General features: G+C 40.1%; 1 protein-coding gene across 2 annotated transcripts in view; it reads left to right on the top strand.

Annotated features, from left to right (window-relative positions):
* sdha (succinate dehydrogenase complex, subunit A, flavoprotein (Fp)) overlaps positions 1-11,479 on the top strand; it is a 45,976-nt gene extending 34,497 nt beyond the window's left edge. For both annotated transcript variants that reach the window (XM_060822848.1, XM_060822850.1), the window contains exons 11-15: positions 1,930-2,048; positions 4,362-4,473; positions 5,766-5,896; positions 9,501-9,614; positions 10,713-11,479. In XM_060822848.1, coding sequence (XP_060678831.1) covers positions 1,930-2,048; positions 4,362-4,473; positions 5,766-5,896; positions 9,501-9,614; positions 10,713-10,799 — 563 coding nt within the window. In that variant the 3' untranslated portion in view covers positions 10,800-11,479. The remainder of the gene's footprint in view (positions 1-1,929; positions 2,049-4,361; positions 4,474-5,765; positions 5,897-9,500; positions 9,615-10,712) is intronic.
* Positions 11,480-23,651: the final 12,172 nt, after the last annotated feature.

Here is a 23,651-nt window from a genome sequence, read left to right as displayed (position 1 = left end):
AAGTAGGCAGGTAGGACAGGCCACGAGGGCGGTACCGAGCAGGAAACCCATCTACTCGCACAGCTACCTGGATTACACCTCTTCCCACCCTACCTCCTGCAAAAATACCATCTCATATTCCTAATTCCTCCACCTCTGCTGTATCTGCTCCCAGGAGGACCAGTTCTACCACAGAATACACCAGATGGCCTCCTTCTTTATAAACCGCAATTTCCCTTCCCACGTGGTTAAAGATGCCCTTCAATGCATCTCGTCCACACCCCGCCCCTCCGCCCTCAAACCCCATCCCTCCAACTGTAACAATGACAGAACCCCCCTCTGGTGTTCCCCTTCCACCCTACTAACCTTCACATAAACCACATCATCTGACGACATTTCCACCACCTCCAAACGGACCCCACCACCAGGGATATATTTCCCTCCTCACCCCTTTCCGCCTTCCGCAAAGATTGTTCCCTCCGTGACTATCTGGTAAGGTCCACACCCCCAACAACCCACCCTCCCTTCCTGGCACCCTGCCCTGCTACTGCAGGAATTGCAAAACCTGCGCCCACACGTCTCTCACCTCCATCCAAGGCCCCGAAGGAGATTTCCACATCCATCAAAGTTTTACCTGCACATCCACTAATATCATTTATTGTACCCGTTGCTCCTGATGCGGTCTCCTCTACACTGGGGAGACTGGACGCTTCCTAGCAGTGCACTTTAAGGAACATCTGTGGGACATCCGCGCCAATCAACCCTACTGCCCTGTGCCCCAACATTTCAACTCCCCCTCCCACTCTGCCGAGGACATGCAATTCCTGGGCCGCCTCCACCGCTGCTCCCGCACCACCCAACGCCTGGAGGAAGAATGCCTCATCTTCCACCTTGGAACAGGCCCTTCGCAAGGGCAGCACGGTGCCCTGAAGGGCAGCACGGTGGCACAGTGGTTAGCACTGCTGCCTCACAGCGCCAGAGACCTGAGTTCAATTCCTGCCTCAGGCGACTGACTGTGTGGAGTTTGCACGTTCTCCCCGTGCCTGCGTGGGTTTCCTCCGGGTGCTCCGGTTTCCTCCCACAGTCCAAAAATGTGCGGGTCAGGTGAGTTGGCCATGCTAAATTTCCCGTAGTGTTAGGTAAGGGGTAAATGTAGGGGTATGGGTGGGTTGCGCTTCGGCAGGTCGGTGTGGACTTGTTGGGCCGAAGGGCCTGTTTCCACACTGTAAGTAATCTAATCTAAACACTTCAACCCCAGGGCATCAATGTGGATTTCACCAATTTCCTCATTTTCCCCTTCCCCCCCCCCCACCTCACCCCAGCTCCAACCTTCCAGCTCACCACTGCCCTCGTGACCTGTCCTACCTGCCTATCTTCCTTTCCATCTATCCACTTCACCCCCCTTCTCTGACCTATCACCTCCATCCCCACTGTCCTCTATGCTACTTTCTCCCCACCCCTACCCATCTCTCATTTATCTCTCCACTCTGCAGGCACCCTGCCTCTATTCCTGATTAAGGACTTTTGCCTGAAACATCGATTTTCCTGCTCATTGGATGCTGCCTAACCTACTGTGCTTTTCCAGCACCACTCTAATCTAGACTCTGGTTTCCAGCATCTGCAGTCCTTGTTTTTACCATGTAAACCTCTATTATTACTGCATGTAATATCTGCCTAGATTACATGTTTGAGTCCATAGTGGGGTTGAATATAAACCCCTCATGCCATTTGAGAACTATCAAATGATAACACTGTATCTTGCAGTCTTTGTACTATCTTTGTAAACTAAAGTTTGACACCTTACTAGATTTTGAAGATATTGCAACCAAAAAAAAATTTCCTTTTGATGAATTATTTTCAAGTCCCTTCCCAGTGAAACTCAATTTATTCTGTCCTTTCAAAATAAGTTCTTGAGATCTGAAGTGCTATTATTTATTGTTGTGAACTCAGGAGATGCTGTTGCACCGATTAAACCAAATGCTGGAGAGGAGTCTGTAGCCAATCTTGACAAGCTGCGATTTGCTGATGGCAATACTCGTACATCTGCGCTCAGAATTGGCATGCAGAAGGTGAGAGAAGAGAAGCCACTTTACAATTTCTTCAACTGATACATATATAGTTTTGAAATTTGTATGTTCTAATGATCACCATTGCTGAAAGTGCAAGAGCTTTATCCTCAAATTCTACTCCTGCCACTCCATTAAAAACTAGTTAGCGCAATGTTGGGGGCTCAGTTCTTTGACTTGTTAAATCCTGACTTCTACAATAGGCTAGTCTGTGGATTTTAAAGTTTATAAATAAATGTTTGATGAATTCTTACAACTGTCCAGTGAAGTTAAATTTGTATTTATTTTGTGATATCGAGATTGCTGTTGTGTAATTTACTAAGCAAGTCATAGAGATGGACAACATGGAAACAGACCCTTTGGTCTAACTCATCCATGCCATCCGGATATCCTAAATTAAACTAGTCCCATTTGCCAGCACTTGGCCCATATCCCTCTAAGCCCTGCTATTTATATGCCCATCCAGATACCTTTTAAATGTTGTAATTGTACCAGCCTCCACAACGCCCTCTAGTAGTTCATTCCATGCATGCACAACCCTCTGTGTGAAAAAGTTGTCCTTTTTACATCAGTTTTTAAATGTTTCCTCTCTCATCTTAAACTTGTGCTCTCTATGCTCCCCATCCTGGGGGAAAAACCTTGTTTATTTACCCTATGCATGCAACTCATGATTTTATAAACGTCAGTACGGTCACTCCTCAGCCTCCGATGCTACAGGGAAAACAGTCCCAGCCTATTCAGCTGCTTGGTTCAAACCCTCCAACCCTGGCAACATTCTTGTAAATATTTTCTGAACCCTTTCAATTTTCACAACATCCTTCCAAGAGGAGGGACATCAGAAATGAATCCAATACTCTAAAAGTGGCCTGACCAATGTCCTGTACAGCCGCAACATGATCTCCCAACTCCTATTCTCAGTACTTTGACCAGTAAAAGAAAGCATACCAAATGCCACCTTCACTATCCTATCTACCTGTGACTCCACCTTCAAAGAACAATGAACCTGCACTGCAAGATCTCTTTGTTCAGCAACACTCCCCAGTTCCTTACCATGAAGTGTGTAAGTCCTCCCTGATTTACCTTTCTAAAATGCCACACCTCACATTTATCTAAATTAAACTCCATCTTCCACTTCTCGGCCCATTGTACTCAGAGGTAAACTTCTTTGCTGTCCACTCCCCCTCCAATTTTGGTGTCATCTGTAAACTTACAAACTATACCTCCTATATTCACATCCAGATCATTTTGTATGACCTCTTAACTGTAATTGTAGTAAAGTAGATCACATAGTTGCTTTGATCAGTACAGGCAACTGCTTAAGAATTTATTGCTCAGTGACTGAAAGTTTTATGTGGCTACAAATCAGGCTGTCAGTGATTTGAAATTCCAGTGCCTGAAACTGAATTTTAAATGGATGCTGCATGAAACGAGAAAGTGCTAGTGTCAGACATTAGTTTCACATTTACTCATTTACATAACTTACAATTTATGAGTTTTCTAAATCATAGAAACAGCGTGGGCTACTTCGCTCCTCAACCTTGCACCATCATCAAGTTACGTCATGGCTGATACGCGTTTCAACTCTATCTTATCCACCTTGGCTTTATAACAATTGATATCCTTAGCTAATAAAATCTGTCCATGTGTTGTGCCTGTATAAAGGGGGTTGTTTCTAAGAGGATTGCAGTTTTAATCGGTATGTTATGTGCCAGTGGTTTGTAACTGTTTACCTGTAGCTATAGTCTAATTATTTGGAGTAAACAGTAATTCTTGTTCATTACAGAAACCTGGACCATGCTTTGACAACCTAGGTCTAAAAGTCAGATAATTGGGGGATTTTGCATACTTCATAAGTTTTGTGGTGACACTGGAAGTGCAGGGTTTGATTTCCAGCTCACTACCCCAGTGAACCATCACATAGATGGTTTTATTTTAGAATTTGTCAGTCTGGATACAGCTCACAACTCAGCCACATACAGTGAAACTGGTTCATTCCACATTGCTGAACTGCTGAGTACCAGATTAAAGATGTCCTATTAACATTCTTCTATATTTCAGTTTATGCTTTCAGCCTGTTTTGATTTGGCACCCCAGAAAGAGTGTTAGATACCCAGTTCAAGTCAATTAAAGTGTTGTTCAATTGTGAATAGAATGATAAAAACATAAATGTAAACATTTTGTTGTAAGTTTACCTGGTATGTATAAAATTGACATTCTTGGTAAAGGATCTTCCTGCTCATTAGCAAGAGCTTGATGTGGCCGACTCTTATTGCTAATTCAACAGCTGTACTTTGCTTTAATTCTTATTTTCAACAGTGCATGCAAAGTCACGCAGCTGTGTTCCGCACAGGCTCTGTACTAAAGGAAGGTTGTGAGCAGTTAAGCAATTTGTACAGCTCTCTGGATGACATCAAGACATTTGACAGAGGTAGATATATTTTCTTTTGCCGGCTGAAATTCTCTTATTTATTACTCAAGGGATTACCACCAGAATTTTGGATGCCCTATATTTGTTAGCCCAACTGTCTTCAAAAGGATTAATTCTCATAGGATCCTTGCTATATATTAGCTCAAGTTTGCAGATAGAATTGCTATTCCTCACTCCACTCCTGACACTACTTTGCAAGTAAGCCTCCACATCAAACACAAGAAAAATCTCAAAGTTCTCCCTCAAGTTATTCATTCAATTATTTATGAATTATTCAAGTTTCATTTTATACATACACCTTTGTTTCGATCAGAATTTTAATATCTCTTTTACTGCAAAATAAGCTAATCCGAGAGTCTCTCAACATTTTAGAGATCCCAGCTGAAGGTGTATACCCAGCTCAGCACTGCAAATGTTAATACTACCAAATTTTTGACTTCCAATTTTGCATCTTAGCACAATTATATCTTGTATTATTTCAGTGATAACCTTTTTTAAAAATCATTTGATCAGACTGTGGATATTATTGGAAGGCTAATTGTCCAGCTATTCTTGAGATAGTTGGTTGATCTGATTCTTGTATTGCTGTCATTCATAGGAAAGTATGTCTGCAGTGTTTTTTGGTAGAGTGTTCCAAAGTTTAGTTCGGCTGTGATGAAGATACAGGGATGGTGTGAGACTAGAGGTGATGGTGTTCTCATGCACTTGCTACCCTTGCCCTTCTAGGTAGTTGAAGATTTGGATTTGGGATGTGATATCAAATAATTCTTGGTGAGTTGATAACATACATTGCAACTACAGGGTGTTTGCAGTTAAATTGGTGAGTGACTGCTGATCAGACAGACTGGATATTGTCCAGCCTCCTGAGTAATGCTGCTGCAACTGAATTCACCCAAGCAAACTAAATATATCTATCTCACCAGTTCTAAATTTATCATTTTTTAATCTAAAATTACAGCATGAAACACCTTTGAATAGATATAGTATGCAATAGTTAAACTTCTGGATTACCCACTATGGCAAATTGTACAAAGGAATGTAATAAATCTGGTAAACTGTGGCTGGCACCAAAAAATAAATTGATGTGAATGATGACCTGTTTTTTATTATTGAAACTTAATGGAACTCATCTGTGGTTGACTTTTGATTCCCTGTAAAATAATTTAGCAAACCAGGATTAGATCAGTTATGTGTAAGTATCCAACGCTCCATTATCAACAACAACCATCTTATGAGTCCAGTCTACCAAACCATTACTATTTGTTTAATAAGAACGGTATTGCTTGTTTCAGGTATTGTTTGGAACTCTGACCTAGTTGAGACCCTGGAACTGCAGAATTTGATGCTTTGTGCCCTTCAGACTATCTATGCTGCAGAGGCTCGCAAAGAGAGCAGGGGAGCACATGCTAGAGAAGATTTCAAGGTTCGAGTAAAACTACATTTGTGGTCATGTTGTCACACACTGTCAAATGTATCTTTAGTACTGTACAGACTAGTCCTACTTGTCCATGGTTTGTAACATACCAAGATGATGAGTTAAACCTTATCTAATTTAAAGTTTAAACAAAAATATCTATCAACCAGGTTTCTGAATAAACATAATGAATTTATTATCAAAACCAAATTTATTCAAAAATGCAATAATTGGTGAGAATATGTTATTAGTAATGTCAACATGAAAATACCTACCCTTTTAAATATCCCCAAACCCCTCGAGCAAGCGCACGCACTTGTGCTCTTTTGTGGAAGAGGAGGATAAAAAGGATTTTGCTGCATAGAATGGAAGAAATAATGTTCCACCAATGGGTTATTCTTGAAGACAAAAGGATAAAGTGGAGATTGTTGGGGATTCAGTTGCTCCGATGTTCTGGTGTGTGTGTTTAATCACTAATCATGTGTCGTTCTTTGTGGATTCTGCTTACTTGGGAAGTACAATCTCAATGTTCTTTCAATCACACTTTCAGATGAACAAATAGTTTTCACCCTGAACTGATGCAGCCCGGTTTCTTTTTAGAAATGGAACAGATCTGCTAGACAGCATAGGAAGCTTTCTTCCATCTGTTCTTAGCAAGCTTTTCTTCAAGTCAACTAGATAAAACAAGAACCTCCCCAAACTAGTCGCTGGTCAAAACAGCCCCAGCAGCAGGGTCGACAGCAAACCAAGCCTTTATCACTAGTCATGTGACTTCTAGGAAGTCTTGTTTAAATAAAAATCTAAAATTTCCATAGTGAAATATCAGTGACCTCTTTTAAAAGCCACTTCAGGTTTGGCCACAAGAATTGGAATAAATTCCACTTTCAGCAATCCTTCAAAACTCAAGTCTTCCAAGCAGTATTAAATATAAATGGTCTTGTAGCAATAAATAAATTAGTTACTGAGCACAGATGTATTTTTTTTACTGTTTGCCATGAATCAAAATAGCAAATACATAGCATTGCATCTACTTCACATGACTGGTGTCCAGTAATAATCACCCTAAACCTATGCCCTCTAATTCTGGATTCCCCCACCCCAGGGAAAAGACTTTGTCTATCCTATCCATGCCCTTCATGATTTTATAAACCTCTATAAGATCACCCCTCAGCCTCTGACGCTCCAGGGAAAACAGCCTCAGCCTATTAAGCCTCTCCCCTGAGCTCAATTCTCCAACCCTGGCATCATCCTTATAAATCTTTTTTCTGAACCTTTTCAAGTTTTACAACTTCCTTCCGATAGGAAGGAGACCAGAATTGCGCACAATATTTCAGAAGTGGCCTAATCAATGCCCTGTACAGCTGCAATGTGACCTCTTAACCCCTTTATTCTCTATGCTCTGACCAACAAAGGAAAGCATACCACTATCCTGTCTACCTGTGACTCTACTTTCAAGCAGCTATGAACCTGCACTCCAAGGTCTTTTTGTTCAGCAACAGTCCCCAGAACTTGACCATTAAGTGTATAAGTTAATTTGCTCTGATTTGCTTTTCCAAAATGCAGCACTTCACATTTATCTAAATTAAACTTCATCTGACTCTCCTCAGCCCATTGGCTCATCTGATCAAGATCCCTTTGTACTCTGAGGTAACCTTCTTCACTGTCCACTACACTTCCAAATTTGGTATCATCTGCAAACTTACTAACTGTACCTCCTGCATTCACATTCAAATCATTTATATAGATGATGAAAAGGAGTGGATCCAGCACCAATCCTTATGGCATTTCAGTGGTCACAGGCCTCCAGTCTGAAAAGCAACCCTCCACCGCCACCCTCTGTCTTCTACCTTTGAGCCAGTTCTGTATCCAAATGGCTAGTTCTCCCTATATTCCATGAGATCTAACCAGTCTCTCATTAGGAATCTTATCAAACACCTTCCTGAAGTCCATATAGATCACGTCCACCGCTTTGCCCTCATCAATCCTCTTTGTTACTTCTTCAAAAAACTCTAAATCAAGTTCATGAGACATGATTTCCCATATGGCTTAGGGATGGACTGGACTGGCAGCTTAATGTTTCAGGATGCAAATATGATAGGAAGGATTGAAAGGGGGGTGGGGGGAGGGAGGTGTCAGGAGGGTGACTGACATTTTTGATAAGGGATAGCGTTACTGCTGTACTTGTTCCTGGGAACATATCCAGGAAAGTTGAAAAATAAAAAAGGGATGATCACATTACTTGGGATTATACTATAGAGCCCCTCATAGTCAGTGGGAAATTAAGAAACAAATTTGCATGGAGATTTCAGTTATCTGTAAGTACAATAGGGTGGTTATGGTAGGGGATTTTAACTTGCCAAACATAGACTAGGACTGCCATAGTGTTAAGAGTTTAGATGGAGAGGAATTTAAATGTGTACAAGAAAATTGAAACCACGTTTTTGGTATCATTCTGCGTTGAAGACTGGATATCTGACCAACTGAGCGAAAGTGAGGACTGCAGATGCTGGAGGTTAGAGTCGAGAGTTTGGTGCTGGAAAAGTACAGCAGGTCAGGCAGCATCCAAGGAGCAGGACAATCGACGTTTTGGGCAAAAGCCCTTCAGCAGGAATGAGGCGTCATTCCTGATGAAGGGCTTTTTCCCGAAACGTCGATTTTTTTTTTTGCTCCTTGGATGCTGCCTGACCTACTGTGCTTTTCCAGCCCCACACTCTCTAATCTGACCAACTGATCCACAGGCCTTCTCCTTTTAAAAAAAAAAAGTGTAGACTACAAACAAAAATTCTCAAATCAAGATCATTAACAGTAAATCTTCAGAATGTGCTGTTCCAGAAGGCCATACAAATGTTTATGAGCGAGATCAATACTTTACCGGAAAACAAGGCTATTGAGGAATATGAGCAAGAACACCTAATTAATATTTTATAAGAGAGAGGGCCATAAATTCTCGAACTAGCCCAATGGTCTAGTCAGAGCAAATATAACATTTGATGGTCTCAAAGTAACGGAAACGATTTGAAATAAGTACTCATTTCTCACCCACTACATAAACCAACAAGACAGTAATCTTGCTAAATCTAGTGATGGGAAATGAACCAGACCAGTTCAGAGAAGTAAACGTCAAAAAGGTTTTGGTTAATGTCACTCACATCATTAAAATAATAATTGAGAAAAGCATAAGTAAGATAGAGCAAGGAGTATTGTGTTCGGTGCGGTGGGGATGCTAATTTCAAGGGAACAAGTATGAAATGAGGGAAGAAAACTGGAAATTATATTGACAAGACAGCAGTAATGGGTCATATCTAAAAGATGAATAGAGTACAGGAGAAATCTCTGATTTAAAAAAAAAATTTTTAAAAACCCAGCTAACTAATAAAACCATGGCTTGACATGATAGATGTTTCCCTATGTGGTAAACTAGTGCTAGGGGGATAGGGTAAAAATTACGGAACAACTGTGCACATAAAGGCCATAGAAATGCAAAGATAAACACTATTCATTTGTAAAGAAATAAGTTGCAAAAAAGCCTCATTTGAAAGGCAAAGAGCTGAGAATATTTTGCCATGAGTTGATCTGAATATTTTTCTCTTTCTGTATTCTGTTCTCGTTTTAGGTGAGAATTGATGAGTATGACTTTTCAAAGCCATTGCAAGACCAAGAGAAGAAACCATTTGATGAACATTGGAGAAAGCACACACTCTCTTATGTGGATCCCAAGACTGGAAAGGTGAGACTTATTGACTGCAGCAAATGGAAGATAGTTTGAAACAAGCAGATTTGTTGAATGCTTTTTATCACTGAAATATTGATGCATAAAAAGCGTGTTTTTCTTGTAATTACAAATTATAAATATCGGAAGGTCTGTATTACAAGTGCTTCTGTGACAATGAATCTAAACCGCTGCACGCAATAAAATTACCAGTACTCTACCAGTGACTTTTTATTTTAAAATTAATGGTCACAAAATTGCGGACAGCTCTTATAAGCCTTCATATTAGCAGAAGATATGAAATCAATTATTTGATATAAACTGTTTGGTTTTTTATCTTAATACACTTCCCTGTTGAAGTGTAAAGTAGTAGAAAGATTTTCAGATTGATTAACAGACTGCAATGTGAATTCTCCTTTTTTGGCTGTGACCATTTTCATATTAGTTGATTTATTTATCCTGTATAAGCCCAAATTCTGCACCAGAACTTGAGTCCTCACTCTCACCAGGACCATCTGGAATGTGGTTCAAACCCTCCACCAGCTGACAAATGCTGGAATGCAACCATTGAGCCAAGGACTTAATGTGTGAGAACTTTTGTGCAGTCGGAAATCTGATTAAGTAGCGTATCTGAAATTCCATGTTTTCTAATTAGACTCCACATGATACACTAATTAGGAGTATGTGCTTATGATGAAATGTGAAGTATACATGTAGAGGATGAATGCACTAACTTAAAATTATGTTCCTTTGTCAACTTTCATGTGGTTATCCCATTAGTTGTATAAAAGTTTTCAAACTGATAGGTAGGGAAGTCTGTGAGCAGATGGTGGTGAGGATGGACGGTCATCATGTTTATGACTGGACAGTATTTCTCAAACTTTTGCTTGTTTGTTGATTTATTAGCAAACTCTGAATGATTCTTTTGATCTTTCTGAAAGGGGATTGATATCCTGAGGAGTATAATTGTATCTATGGATCACTTTCCACAGAAAATTGAAAGCCTGCAAAGAAATCCCAATCCTTGGAGTTTGTTGCTTGAAGTTAATTAGAGGGATTGTTAAAGGCAAGACCACAAGTCTGTTATTCTGAGCATATTTTTGTTTTAAATTCCAGGTTACTCTGGAATACAGACCTGTAATTGACACAACGTTGGATGCGAAAGACTGTGCCACAGTCCCACCAGCAATTCGTTCTTATTAAATCTAACAAAACCATTAAATCATTACGTGCTAAACTGGGATTAAAAAAAAAAGTTCCCTATTAACATATTTAATAAAAGTCTAATTCAATGGCAAAATGTCATCCTTTTTGAACTCTATGTATTATAACAATATGTAAATTGTAAAACGTAAACATCTTTTGTATGAGTGTGAGTGATAAAGCCATAGGAACAGTACTCTGTACACAGTGCATTGATGAATTCCATAAAGAGCATGCATTCTAATGATGCCAGTGGTTTATCTAGCGGTTTACAAAAAAGAATTCCTTTGCAATGCTGCATGACTATTACTAAAATTGTAAAATCCACTTTGAATTATTCTGTCGGAATATTATACCCTTTGACTGATGTTCAATTCAGTAGGACTTTTTTAAAAATCAGGTCAAAAGCATTTAGTTGGTGGCTGAACAAGAATAACGGTGTGCTTTGAAGTGTATGAAGTTCTATTCATGTTGATTGTATTGTAGACTATTATGACTTGTATGTTTTATCTGTAAACATACAATTTATTTGAAGCTTAAATTGATTTTATAGTTGTCTGCTAAATTAGCAATTCAGAAGCCTGAACTGATGTTATGAAGACATGATCCAAACCTCACCTGGCAACTCAGAAAATTTTGATGTAATCAATAAATGTGGAATTAAAAGCTAATCTCCTTAATGATCATGAAACTGTCAACGTTGTAAAACCTCATCTTGTTTGCTAATGTGTTAGGGAAGGAAATCTATGTTTACCCGGAGTGACCCAGAAATGATTCTCGACGCAATGTGCTTGACTCTTAATTGATTTAGAAAGCCACTAAGGTGTGTCAAACCACTGCAGATTGTCAAATAAGATTGAAATCCAGTGGACCACTGGCATTGAGCTTGGCTTTGGAAACTGAAAATGGACAGTTAGCCTGTTCAACCTAGAAAAAAACCACCCTTTGGAAGATCTGGTGAGGCTGTGTCAAAATGAGAAAACTGTCTCTGGCAAGTCACACACAATTATCATTTCTTAAGAGCCATTGTCTCATTCCTCAACCACCACCCTTCAATGTGTTCTATTTCATCAACAGAATGGACTTACCAAAGGTGGGACACAGACAGAAAGGAATAATCCTGGAGTCTTCAAGATTGATGCTGGACTCCACAAAGTCTTAAAACAATCTTGTCATGAATTGGAAAGTAAATCTGCTGGTCATCATCCTCCCTTAGCTGATTGATCAGTTGAACACCAGTCTGAAGACCTGAGAATAACAAGGGAATGTGTACTCTGGATGGGAATTATAATGTCCAGCACTCAGAATGGGTCAGTTGCGCTACTGTGACAGAGTTGGTTCAATCCCGAAGGATGTCTCCAACAGGTGGCGCAATAACTTCCAGAAGAAGGGGAATAAGCTACTTGACATCATCTTTGCCAATGAATAGAATCCCTACAGTGGGGAAACAGGCAGTTTTGGCCCAACAAGTACACACCGATCCTCCACAGAGTATCCCACCCAGACTCATTCCCTTACCACTCTATTTCCCCTGGCTATTGCACCTTGCCTACACATCCCTGAACACTTTGCACATTTAGCATGGCCAATTCACCCAATCTGCACATCTTTGGACTGTGGGTGGAAACCATAGCACCTGGAGGAAACCAGGGGAAGAACATGCAAACTCCACACAGGCAGTCGCCCGAGGCTGGAATTGAAACCAGATCTCTGGCGCTGTGAGGCAACAGTGCTAACTACTGAACCACCATGCTGCCCAATGTGTGTCTCAGGTGCATGTGGAAGTGCAGTTAAGAGAGTTGTGAGGTCTGATATGGTTACAGAGCTAGAGAGGGTGGAGATCACAAACTGAGTTGAAAATATGGATGAGAATTTTGAAGTGTAGATTTTGTTGGCTAAAAGATAACATAGGTCTGCAGCCACAGGATGACAGTAGAATGAGATTTCCAACTTAAGACATGGATAGCAGTGTTTTGAACACGCTCAAGTTTACAGAGTAGGATATCAGTCAGAAATACGCTGGATCAGTTGATTCTAGAAGCACCAAAGTGATTCTTGAGGGTTCCAGAGGCAGCTGAATTGCATCAGTGCTGAAGTGGAAATGAGTGCTTTTTGTTGGCACAGATGAAGTCAAAAGCTTATCTTGTGATTATATATGACATAGAGGTTGTGAGCAGACAGATTTAATTTTGGATCGTTGCTAGGAAAAAGAATGGAGTTAGTACCAGCTAGGAAAGAGATTTGAACTGAAACCAAAAACAATTGCTTTCACTCATAACATTGGATGAGCAGAAATGTTCTTCAATCAAACCTTTATATTAAATGTTAAGTAAGTGCAAATTTATCAGAGCAATGATGGGGTCATCAAGAAGTGTGATGTGGTAGAGCTGGATGTTGTCAGCATATATGGGATCCTGGGATAAGAAGGAAATGTATTCTCACAACAGCTCCTGCCTTCAGAAACTGGACACTGGATAGAGGTGAGGAAACTGCCCAAGGTATTGCAATCCACACCATGTGCTGTAAATGAAGCTTTATTTGCACAGATAAATATCAATATAGACTGACCACATCTCCAAATCACTAAGTGATTATACAATGCTACAGAATTTTCATGCAGCAAGTAGGTGATTGGACCTAGAAGCTATTATTCGAGCTATAGACGAGAGCTTAGGTATTGTCAACTGAATGAGGAAAGCTATTGTGCCAGATTTCACTTTGTATAGTTATAGGCTAACAAGCGTTATCAACAAGAGGAAGTGCAATTGCTCTTACGTTAAGTATATTGTACCGAAACAGGCCCCTCAGCCCAACCAGTGTGTACCAACACTCTACTGTACTTGAGCCTACAGCCAGCCTTTCTCTCTCAGCACAGCTCAATGTTCCCTTCTTCCTCATACACTTGTGCTGGTTTCCCTTAAATTAATCTGATCTACACAATTCACTTCAACTGCTGTTGTAACAGGAAATGCGGCAGCTAGTTTGCATGCAAACAGAATATGATCATGATCATGTCATACGTGTTAGAGATATTGAGTAAATGGTAAGTACTGGCTCAAAGATAGAAGACAGAAGGTGGTGGTAGAGGCTTGTTTTTCAGACTGGAGGCCTGTGACCAGTGGATGCCACAAGGATCGATGCTGGGTCCACTGCTTTTCATCATTTATATAAATGATTTGGATGTGAGCAAAAGAGGTATAGTTAGTAAGTTTGCAATGACACCAAAATTGGAGGTGTAGTGAACAATGAGATTACAATGGGATCTTGATCAGATGGGCCAATAGGTGAGAAATGGCAGATGGAGTTTAATTCTGATAAATGTGAGGTGCTGCATTTTGGGAAAGTAAATCATAGCTCCTTGAAAGTAGAGTCAAAAGGTAGATAGGATAGTGAAGAAGGCATTTGGTATCCTTTCCTTTATTGGTCAGAGTATTGGGTACAAGGATTGGGAGATCATGTTGCAACTGTGCAGGACATTGGTTAGGCCACTGTTGGAATATTGTGTGCCATTCTGGTCTCCTTCCTATCAGAAAGATGTTGTGAAACTTGAAAGGGTTCAGAAAAGATTTACAAGGATTTTGCCAGGGTTGGAGGATTTAAGCTATAGGGAGAGGCTGAACAGGCTGGGGCTGTTTTCTCTGCAGTGTTGGAGGTTGAGGGATGACCTCATAGAACTTTATAAAATCATGAGGGGCATGGATAGGGTAAGTAGGCAAGGTCTTTTCCCTGAGGTGGGGGAGTCCAGAACTAGAGGGCATAGGTTTAGGGTGAGAAGGGAAAGATATAAAAGAGACCTAAGGAGCAGCTTTTTCATGCAGATAGTGGTATGTGTATGGAATGAGCTGCCAGAGGAAGTGGTGGAGGCTGGTACTATTGCAGCATTTAAAAGGCATTTGGATGGGTATATGAATAGGAAGGGTTTGGAGAGATATGGTTTGGGTGCTGGCAGGTGGGACAGGATTGGTTTGGGATATCTGGTTGGCATGGACGAGTTGGACCGAAGGGTCTGTTTCTGTGCTGTACATCTCTATGACTCAATTAGCCAGGAAACTGGGGGTGCCTCCTTGTGCTATACTTTGATTTAGTGCTATGAAATAATATAGATGCTCCTGAAAAGCAATCTTGAATAAGAAAGTGCATTACTCTTATTTGAACATTAGTCATTGCTGGCAACTCCTTGTTGTTTACATGGGATTAGTAAAAATTATACTCTTTATCTGTCTGGTTGTGTTTTTTTCACTTTGGTTATCAGGCCTTTTTTTTAATCTTTTTATTAATTTTATAGAATGTGGTTGTAACTGGCTGGGCCAGCATTTTTTTTCCCCTTGGGAAGATGATGAATTCTCTTCTGGAATTCCTGTAGTCTGCATGATGTAAGTGCCATTATTAGAAAGGGAATTCCAGGAATTTGAACCAGTGACAATGAAGGAATGACAGTATATTTCCAAGTCAGAATGGAGTGTGGCTTGGAAGAGAAGTTGCAGATGGTCATTTTCTCATGTATCTACTGTCCTTGTCCTTCTAAATGGTAGAGTTTCTGGTATGGAAAGTGCTCTCCGTGGAGCCTTGGAGAGTTGTTAAAGAGGCGATAGATGGGGTGCAATCATTTGGGATGCTGAGATTCATAGTGTTGCTGAGCTTCAATTGATGCAGGCAAATGAAGACTATTCCATCACCCTTCTGACTTGTGCCTTACAGATGATGGGTAGGGATGAAAAGACCATGAGGGCTCATAATACAGTTTCTAGCCTATAACTTGTTCTAGTAGTCACAGTATTTACATGGCTGATCCAATTTAGTTTCTGTCCAATGTCAACCCTGCCCCAGGATGTTGATAGTGGAAATTGGGCAATGGTAATGTGGGTGATGGCTAGATTCTCTCTTGGAGATTGTCTTTACCTGGCACTCCTGTGGTATGAAAAGTACTTATCAGACCCAACACAAATGTTGTCTTACATGGAAAGCTTTAGTATCAGAAAGTCACAAAGAGTACTGAATATTGTGAAATTGTCAGTGGAAATCCCTGTTCCTGATCCTATGATGGAGTGAAGGTCCTTTGATGAAGCAGCTGAATATGGTTAGACCTAAGACACTACCCTGAGTAATTCTAGCTCTTAACATCTTGGAACACGTTGATCAGCAAATACCTGAGTAAGTCCTGCAGAAATGTCCTGGAGCAGGGATGATTGACCTCCAGCAACCACAACCATCTTCCTTGTGCTAGGTGTAAAGCCCTTCCAAACAGTGAAGAGCTTTCCTCTTGATTTCTCCGGTTTTGCTTGGGCTCCTTATTGTTACACTCGGTCAGATCCTGCTCTGATGTCAAGGGTATTCACTTTCCCTTTGACCTCAGCTCCTCTATCTATCATGAGGATGTAACTATGAAGATGGACAAAGGAGAGCCAGTAGATGTAGTGTACCTGGACTTTCAGAAAGCCTTTGATAAAGGAGATTAGTGGGCAAATTTAGGGCACATGGTGTTGGGGGAAAGATACTGACTTAGATTGAAAATTGGCTGACTGACAGGAAGCAAAGAATAGTGATAAACGGGTCCCTTTCTGAATTGGCAGGCGGTGACCAGTGGGTACCACAAGGTTCAGTGCTGGGAATGCAGCTGTTTACAATATACATCAATGATGTAGATGAAGGTATTGAAAGTAATATTGGCAAATTTGCTAATGACACAAAGCTGGGTGGCAGGGTGAGGTGTGAGGAGGATGTTATGAGAATACAGGGTGACTTGGACAGGCTAGGTGAGCCTGGCAGCTGTAGTTTAATGTTGATAAATGTGTGGTTATCCACTTTGGTGGGAAGAACAGGAAGGCAGATTACTATCTAAATGGAGTCAAGTTAGGTAAAGGGGAAGTGCAACGAGATCTCGGTGTTCTTGTACATCAGTCAATGAAAGCAAGCATGCAGGGACAGCAGGTAGTGAAGAAAGCTAATAGCATGCTGGCCTTCATAACAAGAGGAATTGAGTATAGGAGCAAAGGGGTCCTTCTGCAGTTGTACAGGGCCCTGGTGAGACCGCACCTGGAATATTGTGTGCAGTTTTGGTCTCCAAATTTGAGGAAGGACATTCTGGCTATTGAGGGAATGCAGCGTAGCTTCATGAGGTCAATTCCCAGAATGGCGGGACTATCATATGTTGAAAGATTGGAGAGACTGAGCTTATATACCGTTTGAGTTTAGAAGGATGAGAGGGGATCTGATTTAGACATATAAGATTATTAAAGGATTGAACACTCTGGCGGCAGGAAACATGCTTCCACTGATGGGTGAGTCCAGAACCGGAGGACACAGTTTAAAAATAAGGGCTAGGTCATTTAGAACAGAGTTGAGGAGAAACTTCTTCACCCAGAGAGTAGTGGATATAGGGAATGCTCTGCCCCAGAAGGCAGTGGAGGCCAAGTCTCTGGATACTTTCAAGAAAGAGATGGATAGAGCTCTCAGAGATAGTGGAACCAAGGGTTATGGGGATAAGGCAGGAACAGGATACTGATTGTGGATTATCAGCCATGATCATAAGGAATGGTGGTGCTGACTCGAAGGGCTGAATGGCCTACTCCTGCAACTATTGTCTGTTGTCTGTGTTTGAACCAAGGCTTGAGTGAGGTCAGGTGCTGAGTCTGCCTGATAGAACTGAACTCAGAATCAGTGTGCAGATTACTGTTAAGCAAGTACAACTTGATCGTACTCTCATTGACAGCTCCCATAAATTTGATTGGGAGTAGACTGATAACATGGCAATTGGCTGGTTGGATTTGTATTGCTTTATGTGAACAGAACATATCAGAGCAATTTGTTGAGTTGTCAGTGTTGAGCTGTACTTCAGCTTGATTAGAGGTACTGCAACTTCTGAAACACAAGTCTTCATTTCTATTTCAAGAATGTATTTTTATAACAATTGACACAAGTAGACTAGCTTTTATTTCTAGATTTATTAATTGAATTCACATTTCACCATCTACTATTGAGGGATTCAATCAAACCCATATCAGCAGAGCATTCGCTCAGATCGCTAGATTACTAGTCTAGTGACAAAACCACTATGCCAACACCTCTTTTGGCTGCATCTTCTGAGACTCAAGGACTGATGGAGAAATTGAGTATTCTGTCCTTGGGTGGAAAGTTAATCATGCAGTACATCTATTAACCACTAGGAGAGCCTAAAGTATTACTTTTGGTTAGAATATAATTGAATACAGACAAAATATGTAAATTGTCAAATGAAATAGTTACATATTTGTGAAATTGTATTCATAATTCCAGTTTAAAGGGAAGTTCCATACTTAAAGAGCTGTATTTAAGGCAATGTTGAATGTTGGGAGCCTTTCTACATTGTTCTTCTATTTTAAAAATGCTAAAATGTATAATTGTTTTCATCCATCTGAAATTATGTGATGTGTTAAATCCAGTCCACAAATGTGTGAAATAAATGTGCATGTGTAAATAGCTTTGTTGAGCAATACAATAGGTATTAATTTAAAAAGTTCATGTTTTAAAATGGTAAAAACAATGACTGCAGATGCTGGAAACCAAATTCCGATTAATGGTGCTGGAAGAGCACAGCAGTTCAGGCAGCATCCAAGGAGCAGTAAAATCGACATTTCGGGCAAAAGCCCTTCATCAGGAATATAGGCAGAGAGCCTCATGTTTTAAAATGTCAAGGTAATTTCTAAGTAATGAGGTACCCAGTGTGCTTCAGCAAATTGGCTTTCGGGTTCATATGATTTCCCATCTAGTAAAATCTATGGAAGGCATTGAAATAGTCTGGACCCGTGAAGTGAGGATAAGATTTTAAGTCATCCTTTGATTTATTAATTCCTGCAACTCCCCTTTTTACTTTATTTTTCTGCACGCTTTCTACTTTGGCCATTTTTATTTTCCATTTTATTTCATGTTCTCTGACCATAATCAAACATATACCCTGTTACTTTTTTTCTGATGAATTGTCATTCAGCAACCTGTTTCTCCACCTTTTCTGCCAAAATCACCACTCAAATCCTCAAGTCTAACACAGATCCACTGCATAGATATCAAAGGTGAAGAATATTTTGATTTTGTATTAATGAGTACAGGAAACATTCCTGTCATAGTTAAAGTAAAACAGAATATCTAAAAGCTGATGGATGGCAGATATTTGTGACCAAATATATGACTGAAGATACACATTCCAAGTGACGTTAATCATTAAGGTGCCTAAGAAACTAGGGCAATGGATTGCAGTTATTTTCTAAGATAATCTTAACTAGTCTTCTCATTAAAGTGATCTTGAAATGATAACTGACAGAAATAATAAGGCATTTGAAGCAGAAGTTGGTAAATTATGGACAAGATTTAGATCTAAAATATGAACAAGAGAATATTTAACCCAAGAGCAATCACCATAAATATCTTTCTGTACTTCATAGACTATTTAACACCATTCAATCATGTTAATTATCAAGAAATAGTAAACATGTTGCAGAAATATGACTGACGGTGAAGGTGTGAGATTTATTAGAGCATAATTTGGAACCTAATAAAAGCATCAGACTGGAAGAGGGTCAATCAATTAATTATATTTCAGTTGAAGAGGGGAGTACAACAAAGCTATGTACCCTGCACTGTTGTCATCATGATTCAATCTGGACAGAGAACAATATTCATAGAATTAGATTGAGTAAAATCTAGAAGTTTAAATGTAGAATAAATGCAAAAACAGTAGCACTCAGAAGGTAAACATTAGAAGGAAGAGTAATGATTGCGAGAATAGTGCACACTGGAACAATTAGGCCTGTCATCTCTAGAATTTAGAAGGTTCAGGGGTGATCCGATTGATATTAACAGGAATTTATAGGGTAGATAAATATAAACTATTCCATCGGTTGGGGATTCTAGAACTAGGGGGCATAGTCTAAAAATTAGGACAGATGTTAGGAAGCACTTCTACATACAGAGGGTGGTAGAGGTTTGGAACTCTACTGCAAATGCTAGTTGATGCTGGATCAGTAATTAATTTGAAATATTTGTTAAGCAAAGGTATAAAGGGATACAGGCCAAAGGCAGATATATGGCCACAGATCAGCCATAACCTCATTGAATGGTGGATTAGGTTTGAGGGGCTGAATGACCACCTCCTGTTCCTAAGAATGTAAATTTGTCTACCTAGAACACGTAATAACAGATGGTGGATGCAGTGCCAACATTAGAATGATAGAGTTAAAAATCACACAACACCAGGTTATAGTCCAATTAAACCTGTTGGACTATAACCTGGTGTTGTGTGATTTTTAACTTTGTACACCCCCGTCCAACACCGGCAATCATTACTCTTTCTTCTAATGTTTACCTTCTGAGTGCTACTGTTTTTGCATTTATTCTACTTGTAAACTTCTAGATTTTACTCAGTCTAACTCTATGTGGGCTCCAGTGGTGAGTGTTACTGTGAAGGTTGTGCAATTACCAATCTTTACTCATTGTGGTCTATGGATCAGAAAGCTGAGGATCCAGTTGTACAGGACGGAGCCAAGACCTAAGTCACAGAGCTTTGAGATCAGTCTGGAGGGGCTAATGGTGTTAAAGTCTGAGCTCTAGCCAATGGAGCAGGAGTCTGACGTAGGGTGTCCTTATTGTCCAGCTGTTCCAGGGCTAGGGATATGGCATCCACTATGGACCTGTTGCATCAGTAAGCAAATGGTAGAGGATCGAGGCATGCTGAGACACTATAGTTCATGTGGGCCATGGCCAGCCTCTCAAAGTACTTCATTATTATTGAGGTCAGAGCCACTGGGTGGTAGTCATTGAGACACAGTGACTGTGCTTTTTTAGGTAGGGGCATGACGGTGGTCTTCTTGAAGCAGGTGGGGACTTCAGCTTGTTGGAAGGAGAGGTTGAGGATTTCGGTGAATACCTCTGCCAGCTGGTCCACACAGGATCTGAGTGCTTGGCTGGGGACACAGTCCGGGCCTGTCCCTTTCCTGAGGTTGACTCCCAGGAAGACCGATCTGATGACTACAACGGTGACTGAGGGAACAGGGGTCACCACATTGCTGACATTCTGCTCAAACCAAGCATAGAAAGCATTGAGCAGATCAGGGAAGGATGTGTCTTTATCCATCCTGTAATGTTGTGTGCGTAGATTGTGTAGAGCCATTACTGAAAAACGAAAGCAGGATGCCAGTAAATACTAACAATTATGAATATGACAACTTGATTTCCAGATGCTTTAAAGACAATTACAGCTAAAATAGGTGTGGAAAAATTCACAAAATTTCTTTACTCATTAAAGAGTACCATATCGGACCATGTTCTGGCTTCATAAGTAACTGGGTATAAAGAAGCTGAAGTCCACTACGTATCATTGACGATCACTGGGTACTTTAGAGATACCATCAGACTGGCATGGCAATGATTAAAGCACAATCTTCTAAATATTCTCAGCATTAGGACAAAGGTCTACTTTTTCTATTATTTACAATCACGCAGTCCCTAAGAGAATCCACTGGTTTTAGTGCTTTTGAATTAATCTCTGATTGTGTGATGAGATTCACTAAAATTGATAAAGTAAAAATTTGAGAAGAATCCTTTATGTTCGATTATGTTTCTACAGACTCATAGCAGCATGCAAAATAGCACAGGAGCATTTATAAATCAAAGGCAGAAATGAAAGAATGGTCAGACAAACATGCTGAAACCAGAACATTTCAAATGGGATAAAGAATTAATATTATCACCTTTATAAGTTGATCCATATAAGACATCCATACAAAGTAATTGAAAGAGTTCAAAAAAGTAAATTATGAGAGACACTCCAGATCACAGAAAGAAGAATTGGTTTTGGCATATAATTTTGTTAATACATTATTAACAGAGAGAGGAGGATAAGAAAGAGCATGTATAACATGCAGTATTAAGAATAGAGGACAATGACAGAAATAGTGAGAGTGATATAGAAGACGTAGACAATTCACAAAGTGAATGGACTATCTGATTAGCTAATGCAGAAATACTAGGACTGCAAGATGTTGTCTTCTTGTAATTAGAGGAAAGACAAATAGGAAGACCTTATAAGTTTCCTTATCGAATTTAAGGGAATCTGTAGAGATAAACTAGGGTGTTCAATCTTAGCCAGATATAATTTATGGTTAGGGGAATAATACAACCATTAAAATACCAAAAAAACCCAATATCTGTATCACTTAAGCCCAGGAAAACAAGCCCAGGGTAAAATGGAGATTGAATACAAGTGTGAAAATCACTTAATTGAATGTAGTTTAAAGCAGTTGGATCCTAAATAAAGAATATTAGATCCTAAACCTGCTGGATCAACTAGATTCTGCACAAATTTTCGAAAAGCAAACCCAATTCCTATGCTAGAAGATTGCATTATAGGAATGACGGTCTCATTTTATTCTAAGATTGATTTATTAAAGGGGCATTGACAAGGATCTCTGACATCATGAGCTAGCGAGCTATTACCCTTTGTATTAATGTTGAGTCATGCTGTTTGGGGTTTAAAATTCTCCAGCTACATACCAAAGACTGATGAATCAAATTGTAATTACTATAACTAATTGTTCACTTGGCTGATGTGTCAAAGTACAGCAACTCTTGGGAAGAACATGTAAGTTAATAGATATTTTATTTAAACAGTCTTAGTTAAGTAACTTAGTAATGAATCTTGCCCAGAGTGGGATTGCAAAAGCAACAGTAACTTACTTTGGACACATTATAGGGGAAGGATAAATGTTGCCAAGGACAGAGACAGTAAAAGTTCAAACAGAATTCCCCATTCCTCAAACTAAATGAAATATCTGAGATATTTGGGTATGTAGGGTTCGGGTTAGAAATGTATGCCTAACTTTCGCATAATAGTTACATTTCTAATAGATGTATTACCAAACAGGCAATTGTGAGATGGTCAAAAGTGTGCAAGCAGCTTCTGAGAACTTGAATATGATCCTAACAAATAAATAATGTTGGCTGACCCTGACTTCACTAAATGAATTGTTGCTGATGTCTTCGATGTGAATGCAGTCCTGTTGTAAATTGATGAATTGGCTATTAAGGAATCAATAGAATAATCAGGAGTGAATGGATCATTGGAGATGGAGCTCAGAGAGAGAGAGAAAGATAGTTAGGCAGACAAAGGGATGGATGATAGTAAGCCAGGGAGGAAGATAAAAACTAAGAATGGGGACCATAAATTGATGAAAATAGGTTGGCTGTACTAAAAGCAGGTAAAAACAATGACTGCAGATACTGGAAACCAGATTCTGGATTAGTGGTGCTGGAAGAGCACAGCAGTTCAGGCAGCATCCAAAGTGCAGCAAAATTGATGTTTCTGGCAAAAGCCCTTCATCAAGAATAAACCAAAAGTAGCCTGATGATAGGACCAAGTGTGTGGGTGTGGGTAAAGGACATAGAAGGAGGTGTCCAAATTCTGAAATTATTGAGCCCTGAAGGCTGCGAGGTCCCTAAGAGGGAAATAAGATTCTGTTCTTCCAGCTGTGCTGAGCCTTACTGGAGCACTGAGGCAGGCCCAAATTAGAGTGTTGGCCAGGGAACATGGTGATGTGGTGATGTGCTGAAGTGGCTGGCAAATGGAAGCTCGGGGCCATTTTTACGAGCAGATGGTAAACATTCTGCAAAGCGGTCACCTAGTCTGCATTTCATCTACCAAATTGTGAGCAGCGAGTACACTAGACTAGATTGAGTGAAGTGCAGGTAAATTGCTACTTCACCTAGAAGGTTTGATTGTACAATGAGGAGGGAGGAAGTAAGCAGATAGGTATCACAGTTTCTGCAATTCCAAGGGAAGATGCCGTGTGGAGTCAGGAGATGAGTTACTCACTACAGTATTCCTGA

Source organism: Hemiscyllium ocellatum, chromosome 4, assembly GCF_020745735.1.
Source record: "Hemiscyllium ocellatum isolate sHemOce1 chromosome 4, sHemOce1.pat.X.cur, whole genome shotgun sequence".
NCBI lineage: Eukaryota > Metazoa > Chordata > Chondrichthyes > Orectolobiformes > Hemiscylliidae > Hemiscyllium > Hemiscyllium ocellatum.
The sequence above is the reverse complement of the archived record's forward strand: the minus strand, read 5'-3'. Positions and strand labels throughout refer to the sequence as shown.